The sequence below is a fragment of the Cylas formicarius genome, unplaced genomic scaffold (assembly GCF_029955315.1).
Source record: "Cylas formicarius isolate icCylForm1 unplaced genomic scaffold, icCylForm1.1 PGA_scaffold_10__41_contigs__length_53128322, whole genome shotgun sequence".
NCBI classification, from domain to species: domain Eukaryota; kingdom Metazoa; phylum Arthropoda; class Insecta; order Coleoptera; family Brentidae; genus Cylas; species Cylas formicarius.
Window position 1 is genome coordinate 36,642,813 of NW_026844214.1, and position 21,501 is coordinate 36,664,313.

General features: G+C 32.0%; 1 protein-coding gene across 1 annotated transcript in view; it reads left to right on the forward strand.

Moving 5' to 3' along the window:
- The first annotated feature begins 6,754 nt into the window (after positions 1-6,754).
- The window catches only part of LOC132705856 (insulin gene enhancer protein ISL-1), a 68,040-nt gene continuing 53,293 nt past the window's right edge, over positions 6,755-21,501 (forward strand). Inside the window, 1 exon segment of the mRNA XM_060676787.1 lies at positions 6,755-7,266. Within this exon segment, the coding sequence (XP_060532770.1) occupies positions 7,122-7,266 (145 nt within the window). The 5' untranslated portion in view covers positions 6,755-7,121.

The window sequence follows — 21,501 nt, forward strand, 5'->3', positions numbered from 1 at the left end:
ATATACACTTTAAATGAGCAAATGGCAAGTTTACACAATAATATGTTACAGAGCGAATTTAAAAGGCTGCTGGAAGTTTGACAACACAACACAATATTTTTCAAAATTTGTTTTACTTATGAAAAGGACGCGCATGGATTTTAACGAAGAAGGCAGCCACGTAGAATATTCAATATAAATTTGTTAAGAATTTTTTGATTTTAACTAATAATATGATATCTACTAATAGCCACTTTTTAAATTTTCATTTATTAAACAGAAAAAAAATGCAAATTAATTAATTAAATGAAATAAGTCTTAAGACAATAGGCGTAGATCGCCCTTTTTCTGCTAGTTTCCCATTTGAATTTACAAAATTTACATTCAAAGTGTAACGTAATATGTATACCAAGTTTGAACAAAATGTGTGAAAAACTGACAGATGTACAAATACAAATTTTATTTTTTAAATAAAATTCAACGCATTGTATTTTAAAAATCGAGCGCAAAAATTAGAAATGGCACAACGAAAATATCAATATTGTCACACAAAGGATCTGTCATTAGCGGCATTACCATTTTTTTCAACTCACTCTGTATATACGTACATAATATGATTATTTAGTCAGCGTGTTCTACGACACGGCATGTTTTAACACCGTTCATTTATTTATTTTTTTCGTTACAGTTTAGAACTAACAACGCTTAGTGCTACAGCAGCATTTATTACCATAACTTCTTCCATTCCAAGACAAAATTGATAAGCATAGAAAATATGTGTAAAATTTTTCAAGCAGGAATTAAAAAATGTAACAACATGTCTTTCATTTCAATTAACCAAGTTGACATCCACTTACGGTATAACTGCAAGTGCTACCAAAATATTTAAACATCGACTTTAGTGTAAACCCGATTTTTTATTTTTTTTTTTGCTAGTGTTATAGTTTTCCCATAACATATTGAAGTTCCCGATGAGACACATAATGTGAACTTCTTAATGATATTTATTTGACAGCAGTTTCTCATAACGTCAAATAAAATATTACTAAAGACCCTCTTAATTTTTATTATACTAATATAAATGCTTTTTCATTATGAGATGTTGTTCCTTAAGTTAAAGTAAGGTATTTATAGGCACGGTTGGCAGAAAAAACATTTTCTTTTTATATTTTCAACACCGTGTATATAAAAAATAAGGCGATTGAGGACCTACATTGACATAATCACACTCTTAAGGATTATTATGAAACACCCTGTATAATGTCATATGGATAAATATTAAGTCAAACGGCAGGATTTATTTTGTTATTTTGTAATATAGTTAATCATCATTTGGTATGTATTTTCAGAATTTAGCTGTGCACTGCATTAAATATCAGTTTTTAGTGAGCAACTAATTCAGTAATGTCAAAAAAAAAATACTTTTAAAAAAAAACTTTAAAGATTCATTCTGCTAACTACAAAACAACAAAATATCCTTTATGAGTTTTAGATGCAAAACCCCCTTACCTTACCAGGCCCCTTACTTTTTTGAGCGAAACACCCTGTATATTTTGATAGCTCATATCATTAAATACCATAACTTTTTTACATTATTCCTGATGGTAGCAATGCAATTCAAAGTACCGAACTTGCGAAACGGAATCCTTGTTCTGCCAATATTACCCCCGCTTATCTTATGTAAATCTAAACAGAATATAACAACTAACAAATTACGTCAGCGCCAATAGACTTACATACAGAATTTATTTAAAAATATGACCCCTACAGGAGACATGCTTGAAAATCCTTATTATTATCCTTAGCACTGCATATTTAGTAGTAAACATGTGTGGCGGTCGCATATGATGCAAGAAACGAAAAAGTGGTACCTAAAACATCAAATAGGTACCGAAGAAAAAAACATGTAACCGGAATATCTTAAGAGTCAGACCACTTCAGAACGTTTGTTTTTCAAAAGGAACGAGCGATAAAGCTCAAGTTGTCTACTATCGGCACCCTTTGATGTTTTTTTTATCACTGCCGCTACAGCGATAAGATAACTTTGTAGGCGATGTACTTACTATGTATAGATACTGTTTTGACCTGTAAGGTTTAACTTATGTAAACACTTGCAGCAATGAATTTGCAACTTGCAAATGTGAACTAGTTCATAAAAATATATCATAGACCTGATTGGGAATAATGCGTTTTGTTCATCACCAGTTGCATAATTTCATATATTCTATACGATCTAGAGACTACATATATTTTTGAAAAAAAAAATTTTGACTGAATAGTAATATATTAACGAATGTCTGAAGGAGTTTATAATTTTTTTGCAGGCGATCATTAATTTTTGGATACATCATCAGAACCAACAAATATCGAACTACCATTCGTAAGTAAAATCTACTGAAAACATCCGATATCTCCCAAACCTGTGACTCAGGTACGGGAAACGGAAATTGACACTTGATCGAAGCATAATTGTATTTTAGACTAGGAAGTGGAATACAGAAAAAGTATATTAAATATATTACAAATATATTCAAAAATATAGGATCAGAAGAGTGGGAGACGAAATAACTTTATAAATTATTTACCAGCGTTCCTCTCCTCACAAAAGGAAAAAATGCAACTGCTTAGAGGGGTTGGAATCTTTTTTACATTTCTGTCTATAACTTCGATTGTACATAAGAGAATTTGAAAAATTACTTATATACAACAATACCTACTATTATATCAGACAGGGCGGCTGAAAGTGATACAGGTTTGCTCCGACAACCACATAGGGGGGTGAAAAAATAGAAATATTCTACTATGAAACTAGAACAGCAATGGAAAACAAGAGAACAAGTTGTTTTGTTGTTTGTTTTTGTAGTTTCCTTTGAACTTATCAGCTAGTAATGGGAGACTTTAAGACACAGGAAGACCATGAGCATGCAATAGGAAATTTTGGTTATGGGAAGCGCAACGACAGGGGAAAAATTCTATTAAATTTCATGAACGAATACAATATGTATTCAATGAACTCTTTCTTTGACAAAGAATCAACAAGAAAATGTACGGGATTAACCCTGACAAAAAGACGAAGAACGAAATTAATTACATATTGACGAGGAATGAACACAATCCAAGACATAACCGTTCTAAGTCAATTTGATCTGGGTAGTGATCACAGACTTATAAGAACAAAACTATGAATGAACAAGAAACTGAACAGAAAAAGAAAACATCAAATAAAAATAGTAAAATTTACAGCTGATAAACTAAAGTACAGCAGATATAAATATATAGTGCAAAAATTACTAAACACAAGTCTTCCAGACCAGATAAACCATTCAGATATAAACGAATTAAATACCCATATTAATAAAATATTAAGCAGCAGCAAAGAAATTATAAGACAAACAACAAAAACGCCAGAACTCGAACAGAACTAGATAAGGAAACAAAGCTACTGGTAGAAAAAAGAAGGAACCCTAATAGAAAAAACAAAAAAGACTCACCACCGAACTAAATAATATTATTAGAAAAAGATCAGAGAACACAGAAACAACAAATGTCTAAGCCGAAAATAGGGACACACCAAATTCTGTCACTAAAGGATAAAAGTGGAATTGAAATTTCTGATCGAGAAAAGATTCTAGAAAGGATAGCAGAAGTATATGCAGAATTATATAACACAAAAGAACAAGAGCATAAAAGTAGCCCCGAGACTAATAAGAAATGTGAGTTCAGAAGTGAAGTATCATTAGAAGAACACGAAAAGAAACAAAGCACCAGGAGTTGACGGAATCACTGCGGATATGATCCTTGAGGGTGGAAAAAGGTTAATTGGGATCGTAACAAAACTATCAAACAGTTGCCTTCACTAGCGAAAAATACCCAATGCATGGAATAACTCTAAAGTAATATTATTACCGAAGAAGGGCGATGCACAAAAATTAGAAAACTGCAGACCAATAAACCTGCTATCACATTTATGTAAGAAACGTACGAAGATCAATACTAATAGGCTAACAGAGAAACTAGCTGAATACCAACCATACCAACAAGCTGGCTTCAGAAAGGACTATTCAACATCAGACGACTTAGTAACCTTCAGAATACTGATACAAAAATACAACGAGTACAAATTTCCACTCTATTTGCCATTCGTAGATTATAAAAAAGTATTCGACACACTGGAATATAGCGCGGTACTGACAGCCCTGCGAAATTGCAGGAGTAACAGTAGATACATTAGCCTAATAAAATGTACCAGAATCAGTCTGTAGCTAGTCTCAACCAGAACGAACACACAAAATCAGTAAATATAGAAAGAGATGTTAAACAAGGCGACACACGAACTGGTCCAACAAAGGCGTAAATATCAATGGCAAACTCAATAACCTACGATTCGCCGGCGATATAATTTTAATAACTATTAACGTAAGGGAATTGCAAGAAATGCTAACAGAGTACCACAGCGGAGTCCTGCAAGGTTGGTGCGAAGATGAACCTTGGAAAAAAACAAAGTAATGTACACGGAAGCAAATGTCACAAAGATAGACAACAAAGAAATAGAAAGAGTCACCGAATATATATACGTGGGCCAAAAAATCGTTCTTAATAGAGATATCCAAACGGAAGAAATGAGAACAAGACGAACACTAGCTTGGACAGCCTGAGGAAAGCCAAGCTATATACTGAAGAACCAACAAATTCAACTACGTCTTAGAATTCAAGTTTTTGACGCAAATGGCAAAAATCAGTCCTGGTTTGGAGACCATACGAATTTCGAAGATCACCAATGAGATGGACAAACAGCCTATATCAGAAGAAAATGAAAGAAGGAACTTGAAGATGCCTATAATCAAAAGTGGATTTAGAAAACTCTGAAAAAAAGAAGAAGAAGAAACTTACATAGGTTCCGCTTGTTAAAGGATAGTTACCCACAAAAAAAGCAATTTGAAAATTGGTTTTTGTTTTATTCACCAGAGAGCGTTGCTTAGCCAGTTTTGAATTTTTCTACGAAAATTTAAATGTAACTATAAAATATTTTAATTTTCGCAGTGTTGCCGCTTCTATGGAAATAATAAGTTTAATTTGTTTAAATAAGGATGCCCTATATATTGTTCCGCTGCTACTTTGTGCCTTTTTTTGTATAATGTTTCTAGTCGACGGAAATAGGCGCCCATTTAAATCTTTGCTGGAGTTTTGGACTATTTAGAAGCCTGTAATTGTGACTGCAGTTTGCCAACACTAGTTAATATAGTGTAATAGTATAATCTCCAATATTCTGATACATAATTAGAATCATATACATCAAATATTGATATGTAACATTTACCTAAATGAAAGAAAGCAATTTTCTTTAAAAATCTAATTATTTTGACATATTAAATACTAAATTTTAATAACATTATTTAGTATTTATGAACTTTGTGTCGAAATTACAAATTTAGGTATAGGTATATTATATATCAATTGACAGAGATTTTAATTATGTATCAGAATATTTTATAATATACAGGATGTTCCATTTCATGATTTATCTATGGGAAACTAGTTTACCGGATGTTGTAGTAGCCATAATTTCAGCTTTCTAAAACTGATAGAGATAGTTATTCATTTTTACGAAAATGGTTAGAAAATGGGATATACAGGATGTCCTATTTAAATATTCGAAAATTGGCAGTAAAAGTGTTAAAACTCCATTTCGATATTTATTACGAAAATTTGCCAGTGAAAGTGTTAAAACTGCATTTTATTACGACTAAATTGTTAGTTCTCGATACCAATCAGCCGGTGAAGGTTCTGTAAAGGTTAAGTGAAATTTGTGTGTGTCGCCTCAACACTTACACTCAATCTATTAAAATTTATACAATCAAAAATTCTGCAAAAAGGCAGAAATACCAGATAAATAATGAGCCACGCGTACCGATATATAGAAGGTGTTTCAAAAAACATTTGCCAATGCTCACCTGGAGATTCACAAAAAAAAGAGAAAACAGTCGAAAAGTTTAGTTTGCGATATACGATATATATTTTCTTTATTGATAATTTCTGTTTTGCCTGATGTCATAATTTTATTTTTGAACAACTCAAGGACCAGACAATTGTTGCATTTTTAGTGGCTTATTCAAATTAAAAAAAAAAAATATGAAGGCATAAGTGCAATTTTTGTATATCAGTTTCAAATATCCAACAGTTCACATATTTAACACGTATATCCTAAGGAAAAACCATTTTTGATTATTTTTAGGAAGAGAGTATAATATTAATATGACAATAATGATTGCTGTCTTCTTTTTTAAAAACTTTTGTTCCAAGAACAAAATCACATAACTCTCCAGAAAAAACAATATGTTCCAATGTGTATTAATAATGATCTAAGTACGTATATTACAGCATTCTATATATTATAGTAATTCTATAAGATATACCCCTATAGCAACATCTGCCTCACCGTGTCTAAATATACCCTTCAGTTTGAACCTAGTCATCCACACTTACGCTTAAAAAAAACAGCAGTACAAAATTTGCATCTCAAACACCATGAGTGAGGTAGTGGCATATTCATTCCGTAGGTTTGAAATCTTTCCATAAAAAAGCAGGACCAGCCCCCGAAATCCGATATTGATTAAAGCCGACCATTTTGTCCGTACCTCCAGCCCAGCGCACCAATCCAAAACATCAAAGCGCAATCTCCATAGGTGTGGCCTTAAATTAATTTGTTAAGGAGGGGATGAATCCCGCCCGAACATCTGACGATCTCGCCCGACCAGTCCGACAGGGAAAAGGCAAAGGAGCAAGCTCAGTCTGTGCGAACAAGTGCTGGTTGACGGCCGTTGTTTACGATGAAGCTAAAGTCTATTGCCATGGTGCTAAAAAATTTTTTAGACGGTGCCTAGCACGAACTTTGCAGTGAGCTGTCGTCAACAGAGATTGGAATTACTCGGTACTAATTGGAATATTAAACCCAAACACCGACGGATGATTACTGATGATATTCGCAGATTAATTTAGTTGCTGCCGCAAATTTTTTGTGTAGCTGCTCTAGAGGGATACTAAACCTAAACTGGACCGAGCTAAACCAGACATACTTCGAGTGGTTCGCGAGTTTAAGTTTATGGTGTATTAGGTATTAAGTGAACTGTCAATCGACATTTTCAATGGTGATGTCAGAGCAGACAGGCGGAATCGCCATGCATCACCAGCTACCGATGCACCATAGTCGGGGCTTGGTGCAGCCAAGCCTGGTGATGAATCCTCATCCCATTGGTCCTGGAGATTCGTGTTCCATGGACTCCCAAAATGGTAAGTTCCGGTTAGTTAAAAAAACACATGCCGTAGTTATAACGGATGTTTCTTCCGCATAAAAAAATTGATATTAGTAATTAAAAATCACAAATTGACAATGATGACGGTGAAATCGTAAGGTTACGCTTTTTCTGTATATTATTTAATTTTTTATTGACGAATACAAAAATTGAGCTATTGATAGTGGGTACCTGGGTACTTCTTTGAGACTTGACATAGTTACTTACGTCCGAAAGGTCTATAAGTACAGCAAAAAACTTATGTTTAGTTTGATAATGGCTTAAAATGTGTGTTTCTTAAACTTGAATTTTCCGTTAAGCCATATTCCACTTTTGCATGGTATTTTCATTAACCATTCGGCATATATACATGAGAGTGATGACGTTATGTGAAATCCCAATGTTAGATTATCCCAACAAGTAACATGAAATGCAAATGCCTTAGATATTCAGCTGTCAACATTCAATCATTATATATATTCTATAATTATAATCGACTCCTCAAAGACACTCAGGTACGTCTTCTGCTTGACAAGCTTCTGGTTTTGTTAGTTTATTTTTTCATCATATATAAGTATACCTGAATTGTAAAATAATAAAAACATGCAGTTAGTTTACATGAGATGCCACCGGAAGAGATTTAAAAAAAAAACCAATCCCAAATCTCTGAGCTTTTACTTATTTAAGGAAATCGGCAAACAAAAAGTATAAACGGCAAGCAGGTAGTTCCAAAAAGGGTAAAACAACAAGCAAATAACTAAATAACACAGAGAACCAAGTTACGCCCGCTAATGATCAGGTAAACTTCAGTGACGGCGGTCTGAGGGTGTCCACAATCAACCATCGACTCGGTAGCGACGGTCCTATTAGCACCCTGGTGCTAAATGTGCAGCTCCGGGTAGGTTCCGACCACAATGGACGGTTTTTTCCTTTATTCCTCCGAAGGAGGCTTTCTGCGTCAGCATGTTTTGAAACAGAAAATTATTTATTTTTTGGAACTTGATTATCTAAATCGCTATATGCTATTTCTCTCTCAAAATATGTTCGCATCGTATACCTATACATATATGGTTAATTGGGTATCTGTAGGTAACAACATAACAACATAAATTCAATTATTACCCTGTAATACCTAGACCCCTATGACTGAACTTTAATCTTATCCTAGATTTATCTTTATCATTTATTGATAACCAGGCTGAGTCGGAATTTGTTGTCATCTTCGAAATTTTCTCAAAACTTATCACCCATATATATATATATATATATATATATATATATATATATATATATATATATATATATATATATATATATATATATATATATATATATATATATATATATATATATATATATATATAAATATGTGAGCAATTGAGAAAGCCCAGAATTATATATACTCATCATACTACACCAGCAACCACTTATTAATATTACATAACAATTTTCAATGCCGGGCTAACATCTAAATATATAGATAATATTTTATAAAGGTATGCTTCTGGGTCTCTACTAAGTACGCACTAAGGAATGGAACGTCCCCAAAGCGGAAATATAATTACATAAAATTTAATAAAATCAATACAAAAACATGAATTTTTAAAGTAGATACTGAAACGGAAAATACTTTATAAGACAATACGAGTGACCCACTAATTAGAAAAGTCTAGATAAAAGGATCAAAGATGATAAGTGTCTCGAAAACTTATATACGGAGTAATTAATTAAAATGAAATAAATAAATCTAGAAACTGATAATACTGCTCTGACTCACTGACATCACTGCACTCATACTGTCCTACATATTTTTCCTAGTTTATAATGCGGTTGTTGGTCGGTTTTTAAAAATACTGCTCAATTTGTATTAACTGGAATTATTATACTACGGTAATACCTAATTCCAAAACCTTTAAAAAAAGCGGAATTCGTGTTTATTTGCAAGAATAAGAAATTACAGTAAAATTAAATATATAGGCGATAAAGTTCAAATTGCGCAGCAGAAATCCTTAGGAAAAGGCTTTAATAACTATATATATATAATAATAAAAAATAGGTAATCTGGTAAAGTCGATCTAGCGAGGCATACATTTATTTTGTCGACTGCTATGTCAGATAATAAGTATATATAACATGTGCACATGAGATTACCGTTTTTATGTATTGGTCGGATGTGTTGCCAAATTGAAAATAGACGTTGGCACAGATTTCAATATTCCATGCATCTAAAGTTTAGCTATCGGCCCTTTGTCCTGTTGTTGGGCAAAACCGCAGCTAAAACATTATTCTCTCATTTATTCAAATACCCGAGCAAATATTATTGGATTTCAGGTGATACAGCCACGTTGCAGGTTTGGTAGTTTCGATGGTATTCTTTACTTCTTTGTTCTATGCAAAAGTGTTCCGTCGGATTCCTAATAACCACGTTAAGTTATGAGAGGAAGCATATAAATGACAAAATTTAATTGCTCTAAACAAATGTTAAATTTAATTGCAATGCGCCATTGATGCGGATGAGACTTAGATCCCACACAATTCTGACGAGTTTATCTAAGTAGACGGCATTCCAATTAATTAATTAACGGTTAAAGGACTTTTTATTTCTATTCTATTTTTTACACATTGTCATAACAAATTTTTCTCCCATAGATTTTTATTATACATAATGGTATTAAATTTGAAATTTCTCAGGTTGGTATGTTATATGCTAACATCATCAAATTATTTTTCAAAATACGGACCCAAAAAAAAAAACAAAAATTGATAAAATTGAAGTTGATGATGGTTTGTTGGAATCGAAATATCGTAGGTAAAATTAAAGTATACCATGATATTTATCAACTGCACCACCCCGCATTTTCCAAACTATTAGTTAGTAAGCTTAAAACTTGACAACTTCTTTAAATGTCGCCGTAACTTTAACTGTAGTGGATATCCGATATACCTAGGAGTTTATCCATGAGTATATATAATTCTGGGCTTTCTCAATTGCTCACATATTTATATATATATATATATATATATATATATATATATATATATATATATATATATATATATATATATATATATATATATATATATATATATAAATATGTGAGCAATTGAGAAAGCCCAGAATTATATATACTCATGGATAAACTCCTAGGTATATCGGATATCCACTACAGTTAAAGTTACGGCGACATTTAAAGAAGTTGTCAAGTTTTAAGCTTACTAACTAATAGTTTGGAAAATGCGGGGTGGTGCAGTTGATAAATATCATGGTATACTTTAATTTTACCTACGATATTTCGATTCCAACAAACCATCATCAACTTCAATTTTATCAATTTTTGTTTTTTTTTTTGGGTCCGTATTTTGAAAAATAATTTGATGATGTTAGCATATAACATACCAACCTGAGAAATTTCAAATTTAATACCATTATGTATAATAAAAATCTATGGGAGAAAAATTTGTTATGACAATGTGTAAAAAATAGAATAGAAATAAAAAGTCCTTTAACCGTTAATTAATTAATTGGAATGCCGTCTACTTAGATAAACTCGTCAGAATTGTGTGGGATCTAAGTCTCATCCGCATCAATGGCGCATTGCAATTAAATTTAACATTTGTTTAGAGCAATTAAATTTTGTCATTTATATGCTTCCTCTCATAACTTAACGTGGTTATTAGGAATCCGACGGAACACTTTTGCATAGAACAAAGAAGTAAAGAATACCATCGAAACTACCAAACCTGCAACGTGGCTGTATCACCTGAAATCCAATAATATTTGCTCGGGTATTTGAATAAATGAGAGAATAATGTTTTAGCTGCGGTTTTGCCCAACAACAGGACAAAGGGCCGATAGCTAAACTTTAGATGCATGGAATACTGAAATCTGTGCCAACGTCTATTTTCAATTTGGCAACACATCCGACCAATACATAAAAACGGTAATCTCATGTGCACATGTTATATATACTTATTATCTGACATAGCAGTCGACAAAATAAATGTATGCCTCGCTAGATCGACTTTACCAGATTACCTATTTTTTATTATTATATATATATAGTTATTAAAGCCTTTTCCTAAGGATTTCTGCTGCGCAATTTGAACTTTATCGCCTATATATTTAATTTTACTGTAATTTCTTATTCTTGCAAATAAACACGAATTCCGCTTTTTTTAAAGGTTTTGGAATTAGGTATTACCGTAGTATAATAATTCCAGTTAATACAAATTGAGCAGTATTTTTAAAAACCGACCAACAACCGCATTATAAACTAGGAAAAATATGTAGGACAGTATGAGTGCAGTGATGTCAGTGAGTCAGAGCAGTATTATCAGTTTCTAGATTTATTTATTTCATTTTAATTAATTACTCCGTATATAAGTTTTCGAGACACTTATCATCTTTGATCCTTTTATCTAGACTTTTCTAATTAGTGGGTCACTCGTATTGTCTTATAAAGTATTTTCCGTTTCAGTATCTACTTTAAAAATTCATGTTTTTGTATTGATTTTATTAAATTTTATGTAATTATATTTCCGCTTTGGGGACGTTCCATTCCTTAGTGCGTACTTAGTAGAGACCCAGAAGCATACCTTTATAAAATATTATCTATATATTTAGATGTTAGCCCGGCATTGAAAATTGTTATGTAATATTAATAAGTGGTTGCTGGTGTAGTATGATGTTATGTGTTTTAATATTTACCCAACATTAAACTAGAGGAATTTTAAAACTTAAAGAAAAAGTTAGAATATCTATTAATCCCCAGAATCGAATTAAACTTGTCTGTATTGAGTTAATTTACAATATCTGACTCGAGATTTGGCTGATGCGGAATGATGACGATAACGAATAAAAAATCCAACAAGTATGCTACTCTTATGTGAAAATATAACAGGCTCAATTCTTTGTTACTCCATTAAAAATGTTTAAAAAAATATTATGAAACAAGTGCGGTAAACAGCATTTTTAATAAACGAGTTTACCAAACCTTAGTTGTTTAGTTTTTGGTTAAAACGAAAGAAAATTTATTAATTTTTATTATATGCTTTCTACTTGATTTAAAGAATTACGCGTGTATTAAAATAATGTTCGCTCGATAAAATAAATAATCTTTTACGGCTTATTTTGCGGATAATCTACTATCTATTCTTTTTTTAAAGTTTATTTCTAGGCCTAATTCGTTGATTAGTGGAGCATATCACTTCGACGCCCGGCCTTTTATTAGCTGATTCACGAAAACGCCGTAAAAAGCACACTGTCACTTCGTATTTTATGGCTGGTACCTGAAACTTACAAAACAACTATGTATAATAGCAATCCATTTATCAACATACTTAGTATGGGCAAATTTTATCGCAACTCCATTCATAATAGCATTTCTTTTTGGACAATAAACTAATAAATATGCGGATAAATACACGTCAAAGCGGCCAAGACTTCGAGGTTAAACAAACGCGTCACAACAATTAAGTAGACTCACGTGATATACGGAAAACAGAGAACTAAAACTGCCATCAATTTGTCAACATTAAGCACTCATATAGTTGATTTAGGGAACTGAAACGGTGCTTTCAAATGTCCGGAACTTTATATACGACACATCTATTTTTACACCTTAAAATAATTCGGACAATGGAGAAGAGGACGGATGGTTTGTTGGAGGTCCTTTTCGAAAATCATGTCAAAATTCGTAGATGGCAGACAATCCTACAGACCGATTAGGCAGCGGATTATACATAAGGAATTTTAGATTAATACTGAAGCGTTAACTTTTTATTTATGTGTTCATTCTATGAACAAAATGATAATCTTTTATAGATTCGAGTCTCTTATTTTCTTCGGATATAACTCTTCAGTTTGATGTTCGGCTGGTGATTGTTTTCTATTAAACCTATTAACCAAAAATTACCCGTTTCAATTTATTGAAAATGTCACAGATTGTGCTAGTAATTTTGGGAAAACTCCTATTTTGTTGATCCGCCACCAGGATCTTACCCTACCGCGAGACCTTACATTTGGAAAATGATATTAAAATCTGTATCAAATCGCATAACTGCAAGCAAAAACTTGTTGTTGTTGTTGCAATTGTTGCTCTTGCACACACACTCAGTGAAGTAGTTTAGTGTCTTTCTTTTATTAGTTTCATCGGTAGAGGAATAATATTAATATGTTAATAATGTAATACATAGTGGCCGAATGACCTTTGAGGTAAGCAAGTAGGAATCTATCCTTAAGAATTTTATTTTTTTTAAATATGTTCCACGTGAATTAGAGTTAATAAGTTATCACCAATTAAGAATCAGCCCCGCGATATTACATCACTTTCGTGCAACATATTTAGCGCGATTCACAACAATAATTAATTATCAATGAAATCTTAGTGATATGGACAAATACGCCGGTATCGGGCTAACCGGTGCGTGAAAAGGAATGCTACTAGTTTTATGGCAGTACCATAAAGTAAGCATAAGCCCGGTGCAAGTCGATGGGGTCAAGGTCCGGTCTTCTTAGGGGCTTACAAGGCTTTCATTAAATCAAGGTTATATTCTTGAAAAAATAACGGAAGAATATCGAGAAGTTTGTTTATGTTAAAACTTCTTAACGAGAACGAAAATCTATTCGCCGTTTTAATTTAGCAAATTCGCTGGATAAAACGACAGGGACGCACATACGGCAAAATAGGTACTTTATAGCGGCAAAATAATTTCGTTATTTTAATTTGATATTTAACTTATAGTTTGCGTGCAAAAGATATACCGATTCGTAAATTGACTTATAATTTAAATATACCGCGTTTAACATTTCCTAAACCAGAATTTCTACTGTATTAAATATGAATTAGCGAAAACAATTCGAAAACGAAAGTTGAGAGCTGAAAGTAAATTATCTTTCTTGATAAAAAAAAAGAAAGAAAGGTAAATTGGTGATATAGTTAAGTTACTGATATTCCATTAAAAATTTCTCAATTGACGATTTGCTGTTATGTAAATGTCGAATGTTTACGTCTCCTTCAATCCAACAAGCATTGATTTCCATGGGCATTTTTTGTTTAAACAAATACTTTTGTCACTTCTTTTAGGCGCTTTTTTGAAAATTTTGGAACTTCATTTACATTTTGTCCTTCGCTGTTATGAATATTGTTTTGAAAAATTTACACTTTTCAAGACTAGAAACAGTGCTTTCCTACTTCGCACTCCCACTTCCTACAAAAAAAGGCAGATATTTTTTAAAAAATTGTTTACGATAGTTACATTTTTGTCCTATTTATTATTATTAAACAGCAATAACACAAACTAAGAAAAAAGTGATTCTAAGGGGTTTTTGCAAAAGATTTTACAAAATTAGTATATTTCAAATTCAAATAAAAATATAATTGATTGCACAAAGTATACCTATAGCGAAAAAACAAAAAATACGAACTCTATCGATAATATGAGTTACATCTCGACAGGTTGTTTTCTAAGAAAGTATATTCTCCGCCTATGTTGGTCTTTTGAATCGGGTTTGATAGTTATTAACGAACATTTTCTATAACATTTCGGGGATATCTTAAGATTACCTGATGATGCCCCAGAGGGAGAGAGGTTTCTCGATGATTAGCAGCGACTTACCGAGTGGTAAGTCCATGTTAAAATTTTGTGTGTAGTGTAAGTTTGTTACCCGAGTGGGTAAGTTACATGCGAGTCCGAGGGTTTAGAAACTAGCAAAAACAGTTTCTAAACTGTTAAAACACTTAAAGGCTAATTACCAAATCTTTTAGGAGTCATCGGTCATAGATTATTCTATTTATAAAAGTTTATCTTTTAATTTAACAAAATCTTAAAGGCGGCTTTATAATTTTCCCTGATTTCCTGTTGCATACTTAATATCTACAACATCGAATAAATAAATTAAAAATACTTATGTAGTTGTTCACTTCTCGGTATACATATTATAATTTTATTTTAATTTTAGATTTTAAATATAAGAACACAAAAAATAACTTCTGGTTCAAAATATCAACTAACACAAAGACAAATGCTAAACTACCGACCCAGTTTCTCAAATTGCGACTATTTTTATTGCATTTGCTTCTTATGAGTATAGGCCAAGTAAGTAATTTATTTTCGCCAGATCGGCATGCGAATTGCTCTAATTGAAACGTCAGCTTCAAGGCGAACTAGATGGAAATTAGAATGTCCATGTCACTGACTCAAACTGCTTCCTAACCTTAAAGACATTTTGTTCTGATTGCGTTATTTGAAAAAAGCTATCAACAAAATGGAGTCACCAAGTTTGTCCTTCCATAATTACTTAATTTTACAGCGGAAATCTCCAGAAAATATATCTGTCATTAAATCGGACTATGGTGAACGTTTAAGTTCTATGAAAACTTAGAAGGTGTTTCACAGAAAAAAAGTAAATTCGATTTTTTAAGGTTTATTCTTTCTTTTTTCACCTTAATTTTCATCATTTATCTGTGCGAAGCTGAATTTCCTATTTCTTGTTTCGATGAAGACGGAGTCAACTATGGTTTACCAAATAGGACGAAATGTCGGAGAACTAGGTGAATTAGAACAAATAAATAACAAGTATAATTTCAAATTCGGCAAGGTTATATAGTTCATCTTTTTCAATATTGTGAATAGGTTTTATAGTTGTAAAGGTTCACCGACAAAGGTTAAATTTATCGATCAACTTCAAACTTGCTTCTGTTTTCTCGACTCGTAGTAATGTGTACTTTTAGTGCTTTGCTCTTAAAAATACACAACGTGATTTGCAGGACCGTAACCACTGGCAGGCATATGGCAAATATTTCACAGAAGACATCTGCTAGATGTGCACAAATGTCTGCTTGTGTAACTAACAAATTATATTTAAATGCATCTATTGAGAATTTACTCTCCCAAAATCGAAATTTCACATCAAAATGAAATATGTTAGCAGGATAAGAGTCATCCGACTAACCTATATCTAAGTATAATCCCCTTGTTTGCAAATTTTTAGTAATTCTAGTTTTTCGGTCAGTAACTTTGTCTAACAAAAAAACAAAAAACTGTCAATAAGCAACTTGTCTCACGTATATAAATTAGAACAGATAACGAAAATTATAAAGAACTAGAACCATTTTGGTAATATATAAAACAAGACAGGAGATAAACCAGAAGCAGATAGTCTATCCAACCGGAAGTACGTACACCAACTAAAAAGAAAATGGTGAAGTACTATTATCTGAAAAAGAAATAATGAAGCACTGAACATAATATAGTGAAATCCGACAGCAAGAAGACGACTGAAATTAAAGCAGGGGAGATATACTTAAGGGAAGTGAATGGAGTAATTAGAAGAAATAACATTACAAATATATATGTCTTACAGAAGAATTAAGAAATCCAAAAGTCAAAACAGGCAACTTAGATGATGGAACCATATACAAATATTTGAGATATGAGGTAGGTCATAGATAGAAATAATATATATTATAATATAATATTATCATAATAATATTTAAAACCCTTTCACAATTGGTTAGTTTGTTTGGTTGATAATTTCATCCGTACCTATTGCTTCAAGAAATGGACTATGCAGAAACGGTATGATGCTCATGTGCAAAGAGTCTTCTTGGTTCACAACGCTATTGTACAAAATTTGGGATTTAGGCTTTAAAATATTTCGTTCCAGTATCAATTGCAGCAGACCATAAATATCTGTTTTTGCTCTTTAATTTACGTATACAATCATTTTTAATATCTTCTACAATTTAGAAATTATTAGCTGAAATTTGATATATAGAATATTTTGGTTGACTTTTTTATTGCTGTAGAAAAAAATGAAGATACACAAAAAAGTTATTGGGCTTAGGATATAGACATCAAATTTTAAGAAATAATGCCGCTTGCATATTTTTAGACTTTTACCTAGTTTAAATAATAAGCGTTTCTTATCTAAATCACAGTCAATTCTGTCCAAAATTCTCAATTCGGCTTGCATATCAGCGAACCAATTATCATTTTAGTCGAGAGGCGAATGAATTTTTAGTCCGCACTTAAATGAAAATAGCGTACGTACAGCAGCTTTAATTGTTAAAACCCCTTTTAATAAGACCGCAATAGAGAACTAAGTACTGACGCCGTCTGACGTAGCCGATAAGCAAAATCAACATAAATTACATCGGAAACGATTGTTCCGGCTGAAATTCCGAGTTTGATTGGAGCAACAATTTAATTGGAAATTATTATAATTGCGTGGACATGCGCGCGCCATGTCTGCGTCTACATTTGACTACATATTCTATATTTTTATTAATTCTGCAGAACATGTTTGGTTATTGGTTATTTGGTTAACTTTACAAAGGGAAATATATTTTAAATTTTAAAAACTTTTGTAATTAAAGTCGTTTTGTCTCTAATAGCAGTTGCATGGTGTATGAGCAAAAGTTAAATCCCATTGGTCCTAAAAAGTTTTTTTTTGAAATGGAGGAAGGGTTTTTCTTACACTATAGGTCTTACATGTCACAAAATAAAAAAAACTCTACGCGAGTTGTAAAATAAAAAAAAAAATAGTGAAGAGTAAAATATATTCAAATAGAAGAGCAAGGTGCAAGACTTTTCATTTATTATTCATTCGTGCCACACAAAAATCATATAAATTAAAGTTATTAAAATTAAGATCTCTGCTTTTCGAAACCAATCAAGTTATTTACTATTTACAAAACTGCTGGATTGGTTGGCTTCTTCAAAACTTAACCGAAACTGAGTTTCAGTTAAGCTCTGAAGAATCCATCAGAATGATTGGCGAAACGTTAGCAAGTTCGACTGAATAACAAGCGACCCAGGAAGAATCTATAAGGTTTGTAAATAGTATTACAGTAGCATGTGGAAGTTTCTTTGTTACAAAAAAAATTACTGCGACTTAGAAGGCATTCCTTTGTCATGCGGTGTGTAACTCGAATATACAATTTTAAACTCACTAAATTAATGTTTAATAATAGGGCAGAATTATTTTATGATGATATAAATAATAATAAAAAAATATATAAATAAATATTTTTTCCGGGTATAACCCACACCTTTTCTAAATCAATATATCAAAAAATTCTGGTCTCCGCTTTAGAGCTTTCACTTTCGAAAATGATCAACGCCCTGACCGCAAGGCCGCCCGTACCCCCCCATAAATTCCGTCAGCCGTGTGAAATTCACAGCAATTAATATTCCCGGGTCGCCTTTTAATTGTTGCCGCCTCTGGCTCTAACTCCTTTAAGGTACGTTCACTATTCAAGATGATGCGTTAAGATAAAGCTGGAACAATTAGCGATGTGTTGAAAGTTATTTAAGACGAAACCGCGCTCTGCGAGAATTTAGTGTTGATGCATTTGATACGAGATCTCGATATTCTCAAATCGACATTCGTCACGCGTAAACTCTATACATATTTCCTTTTGAATCGAATAGTTAGCAATGTTGACGTTTTTGCCAAGATCTGACTTAGTTATTTCAACTCTTGGAACTTGGTGAGGATTCACGGACCAAGCTTGCCATGGTACTTCGAAGTTTTTTCAGTTCTGACGATCACGTCACACGTCACTATATTCACCATATTCGAACCTAGATTGAACTAACAGTCGTCGCTCACTCGTTTACTAAATAATCTCGCGCCAAACTATAGACTTACTATTTTAGCTATTGTTGCATGATCCAAACCATATCCGATTCGGCTAAACCTATAGGGTGAGTCGCAACCATGGGTCAATAGGTCATGGCAAATTCTTTGTGTGTATCATTTTTATTGTACCGGTTTCATAATAACATAATAGCAAAAAAAGGTTTGCCTAAAACTTTCGTTTAATACAAAGCTTTTTGTGCACGACTTTTTCTCCTCTTATATAATTTTGGGAAACAATTGAAGTTTCGGAGATAATTTATATCATAAAAATGAAATAATTAAGAAACACACAAAAATTATTATTATTATAAATATAAATATTTAACAACTGGCAAGGCTTTCCTAGTAGGATTATTTCAAGATACACGGGCACACATATTTATGTACCTACCTGCTTCGTTAGGCTTTTTAAAACCGACCTTTTATTTTTCACTAAATGAAATGTCCAGTTTGTTTTACGCAATTATTGCTTTACAAGATTCTTTACTTATCTACATTCAGATAAGGTATATCTGACCAAAACTACTGACAAACGGTTAACCAAGAAAGTTGATATGATGTAAATAATATAGTAAGACTCGGTTATTCATGGTATTTTCTGTGGCTATAGTAGGTTAAACTGGTTTAATAATAATTAATGTCTTTTAAAAATAATAATCTGTCGGCTCATTCGAACCTCAATGGTTTTAATTGTCATTCAGATGTATTCAGACCGCTTTTCGAGAAATGGCATATTATTTTACACAACTGACCCAAGATTTACAAAGAGATCGTAATACAACCAGGAAATTTAATGTCGCTTGAGATATATTAGGTAAAAGAGCATGTGCTACCAAATCTTGTTTACAGATGAGATTAAGGCTCTTTAAAAGTTTCACAATACTGTTTTATCTGCAATTATTGTTTTTGTAATTTGGTTTCCCACTTTTTTTTTTGTTATTTTAATGTGCCAGGTCACCTCGATGTCAACTCTATTGACCAAAGACGTTTCTATTTTCAAAGTCGAACTATGCTATGCAGTGCACTTTCAAATAATTTTGGTAAGTACTCATTTCAGTTTCGTTCCATTGTGATTGACTACGGAAGGTTCCGACAAAAACTCATTTTATTAGCATCAATATTTCAAAAATATATACGTGCAACAGCATTTTTACTTGATAGTTCGCATCATTTACCAAAAAATGGCAATAAGGCAAAAAAGTGTGTCATTGATGATTCTAACTCTAGAATTTCCCTATTACTGTTTATATATTCATTACATAAAATCTCGCCCTACTAGCATATCCGTTATATCCACTGAAGAAGAAAGTATCGACACCAAAAAAAGTCGATAGATGCGGCCCATGCACACAACCACAGGTAGTCAAGTTGGTCATCATTTGAAGCCGACATGCAAATTAGTGGCTCTCTCTGCCTTTATATTTTAAAACGTTAATGAGTCCCGAGATCCAAAAAGTCTTAATGGCATTTAGATCAGACCCCAGATAAAAGTCTAGAGATTGCGGGTTTATGGGTGTATTTAGTCGTCGTGTTTGTTTGGTAAAGAGATAAGCAGAACTAAATTTGCAAAATACCATTGCCTAGAATCGGAAATGTTAAAAATAAAAACTCTTCTTTGGTGCCCTATATGTATAGAAGAAGACGTAGGATATGATAAAGTGTTAAGAATTTTAAAAAAGTTATTGGAAAAAAACTGCAAATTGTGATTTCTTTCTTTTTTTTGTACATAATTTTCCGACAGATCGATAGAGCCCACCAAATTTTGCACATTGAGGGACCAAATAGATCAATGTATCACAAGTTATTTTGAAAACTTTGAAATATTTTTTTTTATTAAAAATTGGCGATATTAATTAATAATTAAGGAACGGTGACTGCGGTTTGAAAATACTATCAATTATTTATGGAACTGTTTCCTAGTAATTCTTTTTACTTGTTTGATAGAAATAATGTGAAGTGAAAATTAAGAAAAATCGAAATTTCTAACTAAATGTGTTTAAAATGCCCATTTTTTGAAAAAAAATACTTTAAGTTAAATGAAAAGAAAAAAAAATAAGGAATTTAAATTTTGACGAGAATAAAAAAACTGAAAAATATTATTAATATGTTCGTTTTGAAAATTAATTTGTGGAAGTTATAAAATTGATATTTATTAATTTAACACTGACACTAATAATACTCTTTCACACTTTTGTAAAAAGGTTTTAAAGGTATTTTTGTATATATCATTTTTATAATATTTTTTAATTATGAGTGAGTACAAAAATTTTCCACATAAACCGAAAATTATTTTTCAAAATTGGTAAAATCTGAAAAAACCATTTAGAAATCTGTGAAATCTTAATAATCATATGATTGTGTGAAATCTGGTGTACCACTTTTGGATCGTGATTTGCCCCTCGACTGTACCTAACCACCAAAAAACAGTGTTTTAAAAAGTGTTTTGTTACCCAATTTTTATAATTAGTAAATATAATGAAAAAATGATTATACATTAGTTCTTTTACAAAACAAGTAAAGCGTAAATTTATGACAGGATGATATGTGGGCATTTATTTCAATGGACGTTCACTAATATTCCTAACA